Here is a 17,723-nt window from a genome sequence, read left to right on the forward strand (position 1 = left end):
TTGACATGGGAAGAGTCAATAGCGAACCATGATAGCGCCATCTGTTGGGATATTTAAAAGAAGCTTTTAGTTCGATGTTCTACCGTATTTAAAATTTCAAATAGGCGCCAGCAGACGGCCTGTTTTAAAAGTAATTTAAAAATCTAATAGTTCTTTCTTAAATTGTAGTATAAAAAATATTAAATTAACTTTAAAAAATGGAAAAATATAATACCAGTAATTTATCGTTTAGTTTTGTTAAATAAACGTATCCAAAGTTTTATAATCTGCATTTTAAAAACAAGTACAATTAGAGTTTATGAAAAAATTAAACTACGAACCTATTTTATTTATTTTTTAGTTTTTTTTTTCGTACGCTTAAAGAAAACCCCTTCAGGTATTTTTTGACGATATTCAGCCTTTAATAGTATTTTTTAAAACGCACGTATTACGGTCTGAAAAAGGTCATATTTTCGATTAGATTTTGATAATTACTAAGCCTATGTTAATTTAAAAAATGTATAAAAAATTTTTTACTTGTTGAAAACACTATCATAATCGATTTGCTTAATAATATAATCATTATTTTAAATTAATAAAAAACTACACTCGGCCTTAAGAAGGAAACACGGCAGCTCGTTCCACATTCATGGCGTTTTGCAAAATAATGGAGAGGGATGAACAACTAGTAAGACTCATGCTACCAATATCAACTGTAAACATACAACATGACTTTGTTATAATATATTATTATAACAACGCGATAAATATTATAATATGTCATTGTAGAAAGTGAAACGTTTTTCCAGGTGATTCCAATTAATTTACGATGCACATAAATAATCGTCGATAAGAAGTTGAAATATATTTATTTATCTCGTTCTACTTGCATTTAAGTAATATTGATATAAGGTATAATGATATTATGTTTATTATAAATTATTATTCAGTTTTCCCGACTTGGTTGTCGCGTTTAGTTGTATGATTATATTTACCCAATAAATTCAGTTTATTTTCTTAAAAAATCATTAAAATAAACTATTCAATTCAGCTTTTTTATCCTAGATATAATCAACATGGTGGACAGGTTACCTCCTTCGATTTATAGGGTAAGAAAAATTCTCGTCATTGTCTCAAAATCTCTATTTGGAGTACTAATAATGAATATACTGCTTCATCATTTTGTGTAACAAAATATATATTTTCTTTCTTAATAATTTCTCTGTCAAACTGAACGTTTTTTTCTTAAGGCGATGCACTACGTAGTAATTTAAAATCATGTGTTTTTGGTTTGAAAATTTTGTCGCCTAGAAATGTTTTAGATGCTTTAATTAAATACTGCGAGTAGAATACATTCTGACCTTTGAAATACTCGAGTGTTTCTTAGATAAGTCTTTTAATAAGCCCAGAAAAAAAAGTGTAAAGGCCTATGAAAACTGCTTTAAAGTTCAAAATCTCTTACTTACGAACCCATTTATTGTATAATTTGGCAAATTGAGTTATTTATAAAATGATCGAAGAACATTTAAATATTTGTGCGTGAACACGTCCACAAAATAAAATAACTGCACTTTTTGGCCATGTTTTTTTCTTGCATAAATCAAAACAGTTGGATGGTGTGAAGCGGGAATTTAAGCCTTATCGCCATCTACGTAAGGTGTGTTATTGAAAGCGGCTCGATTCAAAATATTACACGACGTAGCGCATCGTCTTAATATTGTTGTTTGCCACATAGGCATTCTTCATTCACTACTATGCACCAGTCTCTGGGATCTTTTTTCTATGGAAGAGAGTAGAGAACGAAAAAAAACAGCTAACACTAATTTATCATTCTATCCCTTTCTTATTATTGTTCATTTCTCCACAGTAGTGTATGTAACTTTTATTATGCTTTAAAAATCTCTCTGATTCTCGAAATCCTCGGTATCCATCGTGTAGGTGCAACCTTATAAATTACTGAGATTTGTCGGATAATTTTATAACCTTTGGTCTGTAACATCTATCTACTTTACACTATCGTAGTTCAAACCATCATAAAATGCTTTCAAATTTCCACATTCCACGTGGTTTTAGTACACATACGTCTCAGTAGTCTTCCTATTCATTACATAAATGTACATGTTATAACCAGTGGCGGTTTTCTCTAAAGTGCGTTTGTGCGGCGAACCTCCATTAAAAAGATGAGATAATAAAACATCCTTGTTTTATAATAATATAAGCACATTATAGATAGCACGCTATTAAAATTTCGCCTTCAAAACCCGCGCCACCGAAAAATACGATACCCATTCCAAATTTGTGCGAGTTGAAATCCGCGCCAAACTCTTCATACAAAATAATCTTAGCCGGTACAGACCCTATGACGGTGATATATACAAAATTTGGTCTTTCTTTGCAAAAATAAGACAAATTGTGTGCGCCGAACACGCGTTATGATACCACGTGACCTCCGAACATTGACGAATGTAACCGAAGAAACCCGAGAACTTCGCGGCCGACGTTTAACCTTTGAACCATAGGGATGCAAGATAAGTGTTATTTTTTTATGTTATATTATGGTATTTAACTTTGTAGTCATTTTTGTACATATTTTGTTTTCTTGTTTCTGCATTTCTCCAACCGTTTGCTTATGGCATTTGTAAATCTACTACCTATTTTTTAATTTATTTCGTGCCACCTTTATTTGTTTTTTTTTTTATGTTTTAAAATATCTATTATATATTCTACGAAATTATTCTTCTCTAAAAAACAATAATAATTAGCAATATACCTACATTGAGTGCTATAAAAACATTAAACAATTTAATTCCTATAAAACTTTTCTCATTATCTAATAATTGTGTCTAGGTAAAGTGATTTAAAAACAATAATATGTAGGTACCCCTCCCACTAACTTTATTTAAGTTGTGTGACTGCTACCGTATTCGACTATTTGACGAAGGACAACAGTAAGTAAATTTTAATTAGATTTGTTTATCTTCTCTTGAATTTCTGAACCCCCTGTTAAAAAGACCACGAACCGCCACTGGTTATAACAGGATTGTTATCAGAATTCCATTACGTACTGCTAGTATCGCTTCCTTTGACAACATTTCATTAACGACTACTGCATTCAGTCCTCAATTAATTAATTTTCCCGCATTCACCCTTCAGTAAATGCATTAATCAGCATTCCTGTATCTCACAAACAAACTTTAACTACACAAACTCATCCAATTTCCCCAGGATTAACCGTTGTTGACTGTTCATCACATTATTTTGATTAATATATTTATAGGGACTATAAAATGTCAATTAACAACCATACCGTTCTGCATAAAAGCCTCATCAAACTGTTATCGTTTTCTGCAAAGTAATTTTATCAGTAACTAATTAAAATAGTTATCACTTATTCATATCCCTCGTTCGTCGTGAATACAATTCCTCGTTTGGCTAAGTCCTCCATCACGACCAAAGCAACATTTTCCGCTTACTGCAGTGGTAGTAAAAGATATTAAAATTATTGTCAGGTTATTCGTAACCTGGGAATATTTGACTTTCTTTTTAAAATAAAAATAAATTAATTTCATATAAAAAAATATTTTCAAACATATGTAATATATTTGGTTAGTTAATTTAAATTTTTTTTTTTTCATTATTTTCAAAATTGGAACTGATCGTGTGAAAAAACTAAACAATACAATTAATACGTAGGTCGTACTTGTTTCACTTGATCGTGCCACATCTTCATCGGGTTCCCTCAACCTCTTTAACCATTCACTTCCAAGTTATACAAATATTATTCCTTACACCCTCTGTTCGTTCATCTTTTGATTTGATTCATGTCTTCATCGGGGATCCCCGACTTTTTCTACTGTTCATTTCATGTATTATCATAAAATTCACGTTGTTACTGTTAAAAAACTACATTATATCGACTCCGTATCTCATTCCAGAGCAGAGATACTGATCTTGAGCGTCCCCGTCTACTTCTACCATTCAAAATGCGCTCTAAACACTCCTGGCACTAATAAGAACAAAATTTGAAATTTTCAGCGAAGTCGGACGAGTAGTTTTGGGTACAAACAAAGGAACATTAATTTTGGTATTTATATATAGACAGAAGATAATTGTTAATTGTTTGCCGAAGGTCGCATCCACAGCTTTGTCTCTCTTCTAATGCAGTAGTGCCGGACTCCACATCAGTTACAAAAAATGTCAACATTTGCGCAAAAGTACTGTCCGTTAATTTATTGTGTAATGTATATTTCTAGAAGCCAAATAACCACACTGAACCTAAAAAAACTTTGATTTCATATACCACCGTTAAGAGGAAGCTACAAGCCAAAAATGTATATATTCATGATATACCTTATATTGCAGGTAATAGGCATTAAACTCGTTTGAAAAATGCAGTCTAGAAACGTTTATTTCAAGCACAAAACTGTTTTTTTAATTATTTTGTAAGTAATTTTATAATAAAACAAAAAAGTTTATCAAGTGAAACTGTCACAGATAATCTTAGCTATAATACTGTATTTTTTTAAAGTTGTTTCCTTCACGCGTTTATACATTTCTATTGAAAAAATATTTCTTTTAGTAGTTTACATTTATATTTTTTATTGAGTAATTTATTTATTTATTCGTATTCTACTTAAACGAAACGATAGGAAAACCTTCAATTTATGGAAACCATATTTTTTATATTCATAATGTACACCGATTCGTTATAAAGATTAATCAAAATAGTGATTTGGCACTAAGCTTCGCCTTCATAAGCATTAGTAAGAGTGAAGTCCCCTTCTCATATTGTATTAAATAGTAGCAATAAAATCACGGGATTTCTCGGGTTTTCTGCTGTGTTCCCACAAAAAGTTCTCCAACTCGTCTTGGAAGGAGATTTTATAAAATAAGTTCTCTATATTAAATCAGGGATTTATTCAATTCTTCACGTATTACAAGAGTGACTTCGATGGTCGACCTAACTAGGAGCTGGCTAAATGAGATCTGCAAACACCATGTTTGTCTGGAAGCAGCCTAACTGGCCCTAGCGACTACTGACTACTGCTGCCATCTTGCGGACTTCCAAGCAAGCTCTTTACACTGCCCTCTATGAGTGCATCTGTGAAGCTTTTAGCTAACTCACTTCCCAACAAATGATTCAATAAAACTCCGGCTTCAAAAAACATTTGGACTTTTATTGTGGTAGATTGAAAATGTCTCTGGTATCTTGATTAATGACGGTCGGTCCCATGGTCGAGTGGAAGGCTCTCGACAAGCAAGCTGGAGGTCGCGGGTTCAAATCCGGCGTGCACAAGTTAATTATATTTTGTAAAATAACACAAATTACTCATTAGAATAATATATAGTAAAATAATGAATAATGAATATGAATAAATAATAATGAATATAATTATTTAGTAATATATTTGTCAAATTAAATTTCATATAAATTAGTAATTAGTTGTACAGCTTACACGATGAAAACATCGGTAAGTGATGTTAAAAACTTTGCCATTGTTCGAATTAAATTTAATATTTTGTTACTTGCTTTCAAAAGCAGTATTTTATTTTGAAATAGGTTTCAAAACAGCAAATTTATCCGGAATCAAATTTAATTCAAAAATATTTACGCGAAATTTGCATTTTGCCAGTTTGTTTAAGGCGATGCAACATGTCGTATAACATTTTAAATCTGGCCGCTAACATTAATACTGATTATATGTAGACTAGCCTGCCCAACGGCCTGTTGCAACTTATATCTTTCTAGACAAAATATTTCATATTAAATTAGGATTTACTTTAGAAATTAGTTCCGATTTATTTTTTCTATCTAGCACTTTAATATCAATGAATATAATATACTAGCTGTCGTTATATATTATAGTGGACTTATGTGTAGGCCTTTTTAAGATATACATTTCCGTACTACATTATTTTGATGTATCTCATAAGGTTTAGCCAGCGTTAGCAATGTAAGCGCCCGATAATATTTTTTTAACGACTTGATTATAAAACATTGACTTTTATATACTTTTTATCAATATGAAATGCAAGAATTATATATATAAACCTGCCGGAAGAAATTATCTAATTGACAGTAAAAACTCTATCAAAATCAGTTTCGAAGTTTAGAAGAACTGAGCGCACACACATACAGACGCGGATATCGACTTTGTTTTAAACTACAGGGTTTTCCAATAAGAGGTGTTATTTTGATATTCAATCGTAAAAGATCAATACTTTCGTTGCACGTAGCGCCGTCTTGTTGAAAGTAAACGTTGTCCAGATCAATACCATCCAAATCCGGCCATAAAATTTTTCCATTTACCGTAACTGTTACTCCAGCCTCATTTTCTAAAAAGTAAGGTCCAATGACTCCACCTGACCATAAACTTCACCAAACAGTCACACGTTGAGGATAAAGAGGATTTTCAACATTAATTATTGGGTTTTCCGAGCCTCAGATGAGACAATTTTGCTTGTTGACGAAGCCAACGAGGTGGATATGGGCCTAATCACTCAAGATGATTTGCATTTGATTCACTCAAGTGAATTATAAAATCGTTCCATTTTTATTAATGGCGTAGTTTCTACTTGTCAAATGTCAAAATATGACAGCTTCAAAAGTAACATCTACCGAAATAGCGGGCTATTCAAAATAACACCTCTTATTGGAAAGCCCTGTTTTAATTAATTGGCGGGTTGGGATTAAGCCGACGTAGCTCAGTGGTTTAGAGCACCTGACCGGACATCAGAAGGTGCGTGTTTAATTCCCGTCGGCGGCATTTATTTTTACTCGGGAGATATTATTAATTTGTATGGATATTCCAGGCGAGTAAATGTTTATAATTTTTTTTTTTGTTGGGGTTCTCTATTTGCTATTTCGGGGGTTCTATCTATGTGATGAAGCAGTTTCCGGCTACGAGTTTCCGGACACCATGTAAAATGTTATTAATACTAGGATGCTGCTTTTCTATTGGATTATTTTTAGGGTTGATGCTCAGGGGTCGATAAATTACGTCTCCAGAGCCTGTATTTAGTGATGACGATGAGGTTTATATTAAATATAATATTTGTGTGGATGATTATGTAGCTCCAATTAGGCTCGTTATAAATGCTTATTCATTTATTATAATGAATACAGAGATTACGGAGTTTCTACAAGTTGACAGTTAGTAGGTGAGAGAGGCTGAAGTACCTACGCCACTACATTTTTTTTTAAACTTCCGATTTAGTTGTCCGGGTTAAGTCTTCCCCAAAGGAAAAACTTAACCCTTCCACTCACTTTTCCACAAATGATCATCTAGTCAATCACCATTATGTAAGTGCATTATATAAGCAAAATAAATACAAAACAATACAAGAACAACACGTCAAATCACCAGAGATCAAATGGGAAAATAATTCACCGTCTCCAGATATTTTCATATCAGAGGGTTCGGCTCGGTAGAACTTCTAACAGGGCCTATAAATCCTACTGATCCCTCAACATAAATATTTAAAAAATCTTTTGTAATCCTACATGTATTCAAAATGACCGACTTTTGCATCTTTATATATAATTTTTTTGATAGATCTAATACGCCTAAATTTTTAATTAGAGAGCTAGGTATAATGCCAGTAGCCGAAATAACGAATGGTAATATTTTTATAGTCTGAGAATGCCAAATTCTTTTTATTTCATTTCCTAAATCTGTGTATTTTCTTATTTTTTCACTAACAGATTTTTGAATATTACAGGAATTTGGAATAGCGACATCAATGATATAAGTTATTTTTTTAATTTTGTCATGTAAAACTATATCGGGTCTATTATGACTAATCGCTCGGTCTGTTAGTATAGTTTTATCATAATATATTTTATAAAATTCGTTTTCTAAAAATGAATTTGGTTCGTATTCATAATATGGTACTACATTACGGCAGTCAATCAAGTTATGTTTAATTACCAAATTTTGGTGAATTATTTTTAAAACTTGATTGTGCCTAAATGTATACTCGGACGGTGCTAATATAGAACATCCCGATATAATATGTTCTATAGTTTCCGGAAAAGCCAAACATTTTCTACAGAAATCATCAATTTGATTTGTATATTTGATTATATGCTTTCTATAATTTTTAGTATTAATGACTCTATCCTGAATGGCAAGCATAAATCCTTCTATTTCTGCGCTCAACTCTCCAATACTCAACCATTTGTTTGACGAAATTTTGTCAACATACGTTTGGTTGAGATAATTGAAGTGTTTTGCGTGTAAAATTTTATTTGACCAGGAATCTAATAATTCCTGGTTGGGATTTATAAAAATGTTGGCATTCTCATCGTATAAATTTAAAGGTGTAATATTTCTATCTGCCTTGCAAATTATTTTGTGCATTTCTGAGCTATGAGCTTTCCTATGGAAAAAAGTTCTTAGCATTTCTACCTGATTATGTTTCAAAGAAGTTATTTTGACTATTCCTCTACCTCCTAAATTTCTAGGTAAATTAACTCGTTCTATAGCTGAATTTGGATGATGGCAATTAAACTTTGTTAGCGTAGTTCTAATTAATCTTTCTAAGTTATCTAAATCTGTATTAGACCATTTAATTATGCCAAATGAGTACGTTAATAGAGGTATTGCCCAAGTATTTATTGCTTTTACTAAATTTTTAGCAGATAGATTGCATTTTAATTTTTTTTTTTTTTTTCTGTCTTATCAGTATTGCCAGAGTTACCATTATTTAATTCTACTGTTTAAATTCCCGCTTAAAACCAGAAGCCGGTTTCGATTTAAGTAAGAAAAAAACTAGGGCTTAAATAAATGTTTATTTTTTGTTTTTTCCCCAGATGTACGGCCCCGTGGGAATGGCCCGACCCTCCCTTCGGGTGTGCGGGCTGGTGCTGTTCTACGTATGCTACCTACTCTTAGGTGCCTCCGTGTTCTCAGCCATCGAGGGACCGCAGGAGGAACAGCTGGTGAAGGACGTGCGCCAGGCCAGGAAGAATTTCCTCAAGAACCACCCCTGCGTCACTGGTAAGTGCAAACTTCTTATGGATATTCCATTGATGGCTGTATTTAGTCTATGAGATATTCCTTTTATACGTCATATAAGCAACGGTGTTATCAGTGACGACATAATTTCGTCTGTTTGTACGTTCCGTTTCAAGATGGTGGCCGTTTTAATGGTTCAGTAAAGATTATTTTTTCAAATGTGAAATCGTCGTTTTTATTTGGACTGTCTTATTCGCATCTAAAAAAATATGGCCCCTACCTGCCAATTTCGAAAATACAAGAATTAATGCTATTGGGATAGTGACGATTCTTTGGAAAAATTGTGTTATTCATTATTTGAAATAATAAAAAAGTTTCATAAAATATATAAAGTTCATAATTAGGTATTTAAGTACCTATTTACAAAATGCATGACTTTAGAGGAAATTTTGGTTTTAATTTATGAATTGAGAAAAGATTAGAAACATTCTTTTTTGTAAGACTCGCCGAACCAGGAAGGGCCCTGGGCCCAATGGTGCCTGGCCTTATTAAAAACCTCAAAGGCTTTGTATTAGGTGATAGGTATTATCATCGCCTTGACTCATTGGCGCCCGGAGCGGACTGCTACAATTGCTCCTGCACAGAGCAGACCCTGCACAGAACTATTAGGTGTACTAGCTTAAAGTTGGCATTAAGGCGATGCACTACGTCGTTTAATATTTTAAATTAAGCCGCTATCAATAACAACCCTTACGTAGATGGCGATAAGGTTTAAATTCCCGCTTAAGACGAAATAAGATCCTAAAAAAATATCAGTTATGGGCGTGAACGCGATTTAAGTGGGCGAAGCAAATTAGTTTCACACGCGCTCCGCTCGAATTAAATATTATAATATTTCGGGGTTCAGAGGAATGAAGTACGTTGCAATGGGGAACACCCGACACCACGAACAGTTCGAAGTCAGAGCAGCGATGAAATCCACTAGATGGTACCCATGAGTAAGGTTTGAACATGAAATGCTTAATAATGGGCGTCTTTCAAACTATGTGAATAGTAATATTAAGTTGAATGTGCATGTTTTAGGCAAATTTCGATAGAAACGTTACCTATTGCAGAAGGAGCTCATGATTTTATGATTCTTATCAGATTTCTGTAACCATACTGCTAGACGGTAGGCAGTAACTTATGACTCGTAACCGACGTGTTCTTCATTGACAGATGTCAAAGCAATACGGTATTCAATCACGAATCATTTTCATAATATCTGATCATAATTATATCTGAATATATTGGCAAGATAAATAAAATATCAGTCATTTTCAATATTTATTATTATCGTTTACAAAAAGTTACATAAAACAAATAATTATGTAATGTAAAAAGCATAAAATGCATTTTTTTGTATAATGTCGCGCGTCGGACCTGGGGGGGGCCCTGACTTTCCCTCGGCCAGCTCAGATGCGGGGGCATGAGACGTCTCTCTCATAGTCAGGGTTCGGGGTCAGCGCGAGGCTCAAGAATCCATATCCCACCGTCTACACAAAACACTCCCATACAACCGCTATCCCCAAATGAAAGAGGTTAGGTTTTTATAAATCAACATTGTATTTGAGCGGCAAAATGGACATTACATGGGTGAATGACAATAGAATACGGGTTGTTACATCCTAACTAGAATTATCATCAAAGGGTTCCCTAATCTCTCTCTGGGAAATAATTAACAGCTCTCTCTAGACCGACAGGCAGCGTGGACGAATTTAGGTTATTAGCGGACACATTCAAGGGTAATAGGAAATGTAAGAGACTCACAGCATGGTGTTGTAGGGGTATCCTGTTGATTGCAGGACTGTGCGCCGTGTTTCAAACAAACGGTGCCAGCCTGTCGATGTTCAAAGCGCGACATTGTCGTACATTTGGCTTCTCGACCGAGCGGTGCGAATTGGAACGCGGGCGCCGAAACGAACACACGTCCAGCTAGGTCAGAGGTCGGCGCGTAAGAAGGAGGAACGAGGAGCTCGGTCGCCGGGGGTGGGGGGAACTGTAGCGGATCTTTTGCGCGTTACGTTTGACCCAGCAACTAGCCTGATAATTCCCGCTACTCAAGTTGGCAACTGTAGGATCTTTGCGCCTAAAATCTGTTATATGACAATAAAGGCCATCATTTATTATAATATAAGTTAGAAATAGTAAAAATAATTTTATATAAAAAACTAAAATAATTATTCAATAAATAGCATTTCGTCGAAATCTAAACGACGATTTCCAAATTGACGTTCTTTACATACAATATCTAAGATATGTGGAGGATCACGAACATTCATAGACCTTGTGACTCCAGGATCGATAAGCTCGACAAGAATGCAATCCATTTAAAAATTAGTTAATTTAATAAGCATTTTTTCTTCCCAGAACTTGTCATCTCGAAGTATACGCTCAACTATCTCTAAGTTAGATAATTACAATCATAAAAAGAGTCGTGCTGCGAAATTCTATTTAATACAGTTAAAGAAAAAATATGTCTTCTATTCTCCTTCCTTCCAGAATAACGGGTTTCTTCTCTTCCTGTGTAAACAAAACTTTTACTTTATTTACGTCAATTTTTTTTTTTTTTAAAATTTTTTTTATTAAAAGTATACAATACAGAATATAGTATATTATATAAAGCATTGTACTCCCAGGAGTTAATAAACTCATTGCGGGAATGATACGCATTACATGAAACATATAGCTGTATGTATTAAATGGACATATGATGGGACATACACAACATTATTATTTCAGATAGTCATTAATAAGATGAAGTTTGAGCATGTTAGTTTGGGTCTTTTTACATTGACTTGCACATTTGATCTCGTTGGGTAGTTGATTATATTTTGTGTGAGCTATGTATTCCAGGGATCTTAGTCCATATTTTGTTGATTTGATTTTTGGTATATGTAGTTTGTTGTGATTTCTTGTGTTGTGTTGGTGTACGTCGTAATTCTAATAGAGTGTAGTGTTGGAATGTGCCGAGTGTTGAATTACTTTTAATATAGTTTTCGTTATTTCAAAAGTGGGAATGGTATTAAAATGAAGTATTTGGGTGTTTCTGTAGATGTCTTTGACATGTGTGTCCCAAGGTAAACTGAAAATATTTCGCAGGGCTCTATTTTGGACGACTTGGACTTCTGAAATCATTTTTTTTGTAGCAAATCCCCAGATTCCGGCGAGATATATTAGATGTGAGTGAATCATAGCATGGTAAATCGATTTTAATAGAGAGGGAGGAAGTAACCCGCGAAGTCTATATAAAACACCAGTTATATGAGTAATTTTGGATAGAACATGTTTAAATTGGTGATTCCATGTGAGTTGTGAATCAATGAAAAGGCCAAGATATTTTGTAACATCAGCCCTTTCAAGGCGGTTATTATCAAGACTTATATTAAGACATACATTTTTTTATTTGCAAACAGTATGTAATGTGTTTTTTTTATGTTTAGGCTAAGTTTGTTTAATCGCAGCCAGTTTGCCAGGCAAGCTACATCACTTTCCATTTCCTTTTCAAGTTCGTTTAAATCATTATTGTGATAAAGAATCACTGTATCATCTGCATAGAGTTGTATTGTACCCTTAAGTCCCCATTTAGCAATATCATTTATATATATTAAAAATAGTAATGGTCCAAGTACGGAGCCCTGAGGCACGCCACATTTTATCGTTCCCATGCTGCTTGTCCCCTTTCCAACAAAGGTCTGACAGTGTCGGTTAGAGAGGTAGCTACACAGTAACTTCAGGGGAGTGCCTACTATGCCTAGGTGTTCTAGCTTCTTTAGTAGTATCCCATGGTCAACCGTATCGAAAGCCTTTTTTAAATCTATAAATAAGCCTGCAGCATGCTTACCCTGGTCTATATGCTTTTGGAGGGCGTATACAAAATCGAAGGCAGCACATTTTGTGTTAGATTGGTTTCTGAATCCATACTGTTGGGATGCGAGTAAATTGTTTGATAGGAGATATTTAGTGAGCCTAAGCTTAATAACCTTTTCAAAAACTTTAGAGACGACAAAGAGGATGGATATAGGACGGTAATTAGAAGGATTTTTTTTGCAATCATCTTTGTAAATCGGAATTATTTTTGCTATCTTTAGTTGATCTGGGAAGATTCCACTATTCAGGGATTGATTAATAAGAAAAACAAGGTGGTCAGCTAATATATCTTTGCAAAAGTTCAGGTACACTGGTGTAATTCCATCTAAACCTGGAGATGCATTAGACTTTAGTTGAGAGATGATACTGAGAACTTCTGTTTTATTTGTTTTGGCCATGTATAAGGACTGGATTGCTTTTTGATCCGTGTTTATAGTGATAGAATCATCTGGATATGATGCAATTGTAGCTGCTAAGTTTTCCCCAACTGATATAAAGAAGTTGTTAAAAGTTGAAGCTATCTGTGTTGGGCATGTTATTTCTTCATTCTTAATGAGAAGACATTCAATTTCATCTTTCTGGGGTGTCGACCTATTTGTTAGAATTGCATTTATTATTTTCCATGTCTGTCGCGGATTACGCAGTTTTTTTTTAAATATAGTCGTGTAGTATTTGGTTTTAGCATATCTTCTATAGTTGGTAACTTGATTTCTTGTTTTATTTCTCAGTGCTGTGAATATATCACTTTGCTGATTTTTTTCCAGATTTTAAACGCATTGTTGCGCTGTTTGATAAGTGCATTTAATTTTGCATCAAACCATGGAGTATTACCCCTCCGTTGGTCTCCTACGCGTAACTCAGATTTATGTTGGGATGATTTTATTGCTGTTTTGATGTATTCATTAAAATTATTACAGATTTCATTGGCATTACTGGTGGTTTCGTGTGGAAAGTTGTGGGATTCTACATATGTTTTTGACATGTTTTTATCGGTTTTGGTGTTGTTTGAAAAAGAATGTATTCTATTATTAGTGTGATGTTTCAAGCTGTTTTGGTAATCTAATATCAAAATGTTATGATCACTTAGGTAGGCATCTATATTTGCAGTAGTTGAGGAAATATTTTGTCTGTTTGAGATGATATGGTCTATTAGAGAAGTAGAGGTATCTGTTACTCGTGTAGGATAGGATGTGTTACATATGAAACAGTTGTATGAGTCAAGCGTGTTGATGTATTTAAGAGATGTATTATTTTTTTGAAGAATGTCAATGTTGAAATCACCAAAGATAAGGGTATCATCTGTACAGTTATTTAAAATAGATTCATGATACATTAAGAATTCGTTAATGTTTGAGGTAGGCTTTCTGTTTATAACATAAATATTTAACGGTTTAAAATTTCTATTACGGATATATAATTGAAAACAATATGTATGGGAAATATGTATTTGAAAATTTTTTACGACTTCAATACGTTCATAATAAAATTATATGTTTAAATCAGTTATTACTTGCTCAGAATTTTTCTCCGGTGAAATCGGTCCTTTCGGCATCGGATTATTGATATATTAAGTATTTTCGTGATTAAATAAAAACAATATTAGAAACATTATGTTAATTCACTTTTCAATCAAATTTTGGAATTGTACACACGAGCGTATAAGTACGTATAGACGGGTATATACAAGTGTATAAATTACCTGCTGTAATATAGATAGAGGTGGTATATTGCTGAGTCTAGAAGCAAGCATTAATTGCACATTTTTTCTGTGTTCTTTATTCTGCCTTTGATTTTTTTCACCCTGCTTACTAGCGGATACCTGTTCTTTTTTTCTTTGTTGCCATATGCCTTTGCCTTTGTTGTTATATGATATTGGTCGGTTTTTGTATTGATTTGTTGATGATAAACGTACCTACATGTTATCTGGGTTATAAATGTGAGAATGTTGTCGATATATTTGGGGATTCCGTATTATAGGCCAGTACACATAGCGCCAAAAAGGGGGTTGCGATCGTAATTATTCCGGTAGTCCCAATTTTTTTATATGTTTTATAAACTGATCCCATGATGTATAATCTGAATTTCCGACCATGGCGCACCTGTGCTCGCGCCACTATTAAAAAAAACCGGCTGTAATCGCGCCAAAATCTAGTTTTTCCAAAATATCTCATTCTCAATGCAAATTTTGGCTAAATTAGCTAGATAATTAAAGTAAAACATAAAATTACCTACAACTTTTGTGAAAACAATTTTCTTCAATCTCTAATAGGTACCGAGGTAGAAAGTCGTAAAGGTGCGTATATTTTTGAAAAAAACAAGTTTTTTGCGCGACTAGCTTTGATTTTTTGTAAATATCTCGTTTCCAGTACAATTTTGTGTAAAAATTATTGATACTAATTTTGTAGAAAATAAAATTTTATAAAATAAATAGGTATATAATTTATGTGTTTTAATTCTAATACGTATCCAAGCTCTAATCCACCAAAACCAGGCCAAAAATTGAAACAGAGGTAAAGTGTTTTAAATTTCATTCCTTAATTTTATTTTTCTTCAACAATTATTGTTGTGAGAACATATCAGTTGACAACAATCGTCATGCCTGCGTCAGACCTAGCTATAAGGGGCTGGAAACGGCATGCACGTTAGTGTCATAAGAACTAGAGCCAGCAAATAGTGAAAACTTTTCAGGTTCATTCATCTCTGGTCCGTACTGAAAAATAATGTCAGTTTTTGTTAATTTTTTTAGAGCGCTTATTTAATCATATAAAATTAATATTATTTACTTTATATTTACAGAAATTGTGAAAAAATTACCATGTTGAGTGTCGGTATAGTGTTTAACACAATACTCGTATTTTCTTTATTATTTGCAATATTATCTGGATGAAGTCTTGCGGAATTTTTCCTAAAATGAGAAATATTGTTAATTATTTATACTGTCTCTATTCCCTAATTATTTAGAGATGTATTAAGACATGCCCGACAAACTTTCACCAACAATTCCTGAGCTTATTTGGTGTAAAAAATGCATTTCGGTAAAAATAAAAATATGTCACCGGAAATCAAAATTAATTTACTTCTTATATTCCAAATTCAATATGCTCAGAAGTTTATCGACTGCGTATATATGTATATATCTACATATATAAAATTATTTAAGCTGACATTGTACAATTATGTTCTGTAAAAAACGTATCCCAAAGATCTATTTTTATGTGTGTATTTAAGTAGTACCTTCTCCATTCCGTTAAACATTTTCCTTGGTGCCGTAATTTTGTTCGGGATAAAACTCCTTTTGTCTTCTGTTTTCCCATATTTAACTGAAACGTATATATTAGCCAAGAGATTTATTATAAATTGGTTCAATTTTACCTTAACTTTGAAAATCATTTCAACGTAAGTAAGTGCAGTAACTTGGGGAGATAATTGCACAATTCTATCTACAACAAATGATATAACAATCTAAACTTAAAAGATTAATGACTCTTTTTAATATTCGAATGACTTTAGGTACTTTATAGGTGACATATGTCAAATTGTCTGTATGGAGAAAAACTTTCGATGTAGAGTTTTTGTTTTATGGAAAAAAAACTTTCGAATTTCAAAAATTTGTTGTTGGGTAATTTAACTGGTTTTGGTGGATAAGAGCTTGGATACATATTAGAGTTAAAACACATAAATTAAATACCTATTTATTTTATGAAATTTTATTTTCTACAAAATTAGTATCAATAATTTTTTCACAAAATTGTACTGGAAACGAGATATTTACAAAAAACAAAAGCTAGTCGCGCAAAAAACTTGTTTTTTTCAAAAATATACGCACCTTTACGACTTTCTACCTCGGTACCTATTAGAGATTGAAGAAAATTGTTTGTACAAAAGTAGTAAGTAATTTTATGTTCTACTTTAATTGTTTAGCTAATTTAGCCGAAATTTGCATTGGGAATGAGATATTTTGGAAAAACTAGATTTTGGAGCGATTTCGGCCGGTTTTTTTCAAAATGGCGGCGCGAGCACAGGTGTGCCAAGGTCGGAAACTCAGATTTTACATCAGGGGACCAGTTTATAAAACATATAAAAAAATTGGGACTACCGGAATAATTACGATCGCGAATCGGTAATTGCCCTGGAGTATTAGTAATGAAACGAACTCTTCACAAACACTTTATTGAAATATAAGAGAATACCACTTCTTAGTAAAAAAACTCCTTTTATTTTACCATAATTTATTAGATATTCCATTGTTACAACTAACATGACTGTATAATTAGAAATTAATGTAAAAGCCCAGTAGGGCGTAAATAAATAAAACTAGGAAAACGATTCTAGTGAAGGGGCACTCTATAACATTCTGTGCCGCTGGTTGTGACAACCGGACAGACAGCCGCGTCGCGTGAAAAAAAAGATTAATAGTAAAAAAGTCTACTTGGGCAAGAAATGATACATAATAACATAACGTCAATACTTTAGTGTCATCTTTTTTCTCAAGTGCCTACACATTTACGCATTTAACAATGTATTCTTTTGTATTGGTTATTATTTATATTTATTATTTATATAAAAAACCTTTACTCACTTGAGGAAGAAGTTAAATTATAAAAAACAGAAAATTTCACTAATAGATTTCAAAGTAATCGTTTGATTAAATAAAAAAATACGTAAAAGAAATGACCGAGGCGACGGGCCGGGTGACACAACCTTACAGGCCGGAACTTTCGCGGCGTCTGAATCAATACGTAGTAACTCCTTGTCAACCCGCACACAAATATACTACGCACAATAGAGAGTTTTGAAGTACTGGCTTTCGTTTTTCGTGTATCTGGCCAGAAATTGGATTTTCGCGAGTGTTTTTATTTTAATTAATTCTTATGA

At 33.2% G+C, this 17,723-nt stretch overlaps 1 protein-coding gene across 1 annotated transcript in view; it reads left to right on the plus strand.

The window, feature by feature from the left end:
- The window catches only part of LOC149419770 (potassium channel subfamily K member 6-like), a 295,617-nt gene that overhangs the window by 104,425 nt on the left and 173,469 nt on the right, over positions 1 to 17,723 (plus strand). The window contains exon 2 of the mRNA XM_089637021.1: positions 8,795 to 8,981. Within this exon, the coding sequence (XP_089493147.1) occupies positions 8,795 to 8,981 (187 nt within the window). The remainder of the gene's footprint in view (positions 1 to 8,794; positions 8,982 to 17,723) is intronic.

The sequence above is a fragment of the Hesperophylax consimilis genome, chromosome 11, assembly GCF_061612785.1.
Source record: "Hesperophylax consimilis isolate HC1 chromosome 11, BYU_Hcon_1.0, whole genome shotgun sequence".
Classification (NCBI taxonomy): Eukaryota; Metazoa; Arthropoda; class Insecta; order Trichoptera; family Limnephilidae; genus Hesperophylax; species Hesperophylax consimilis.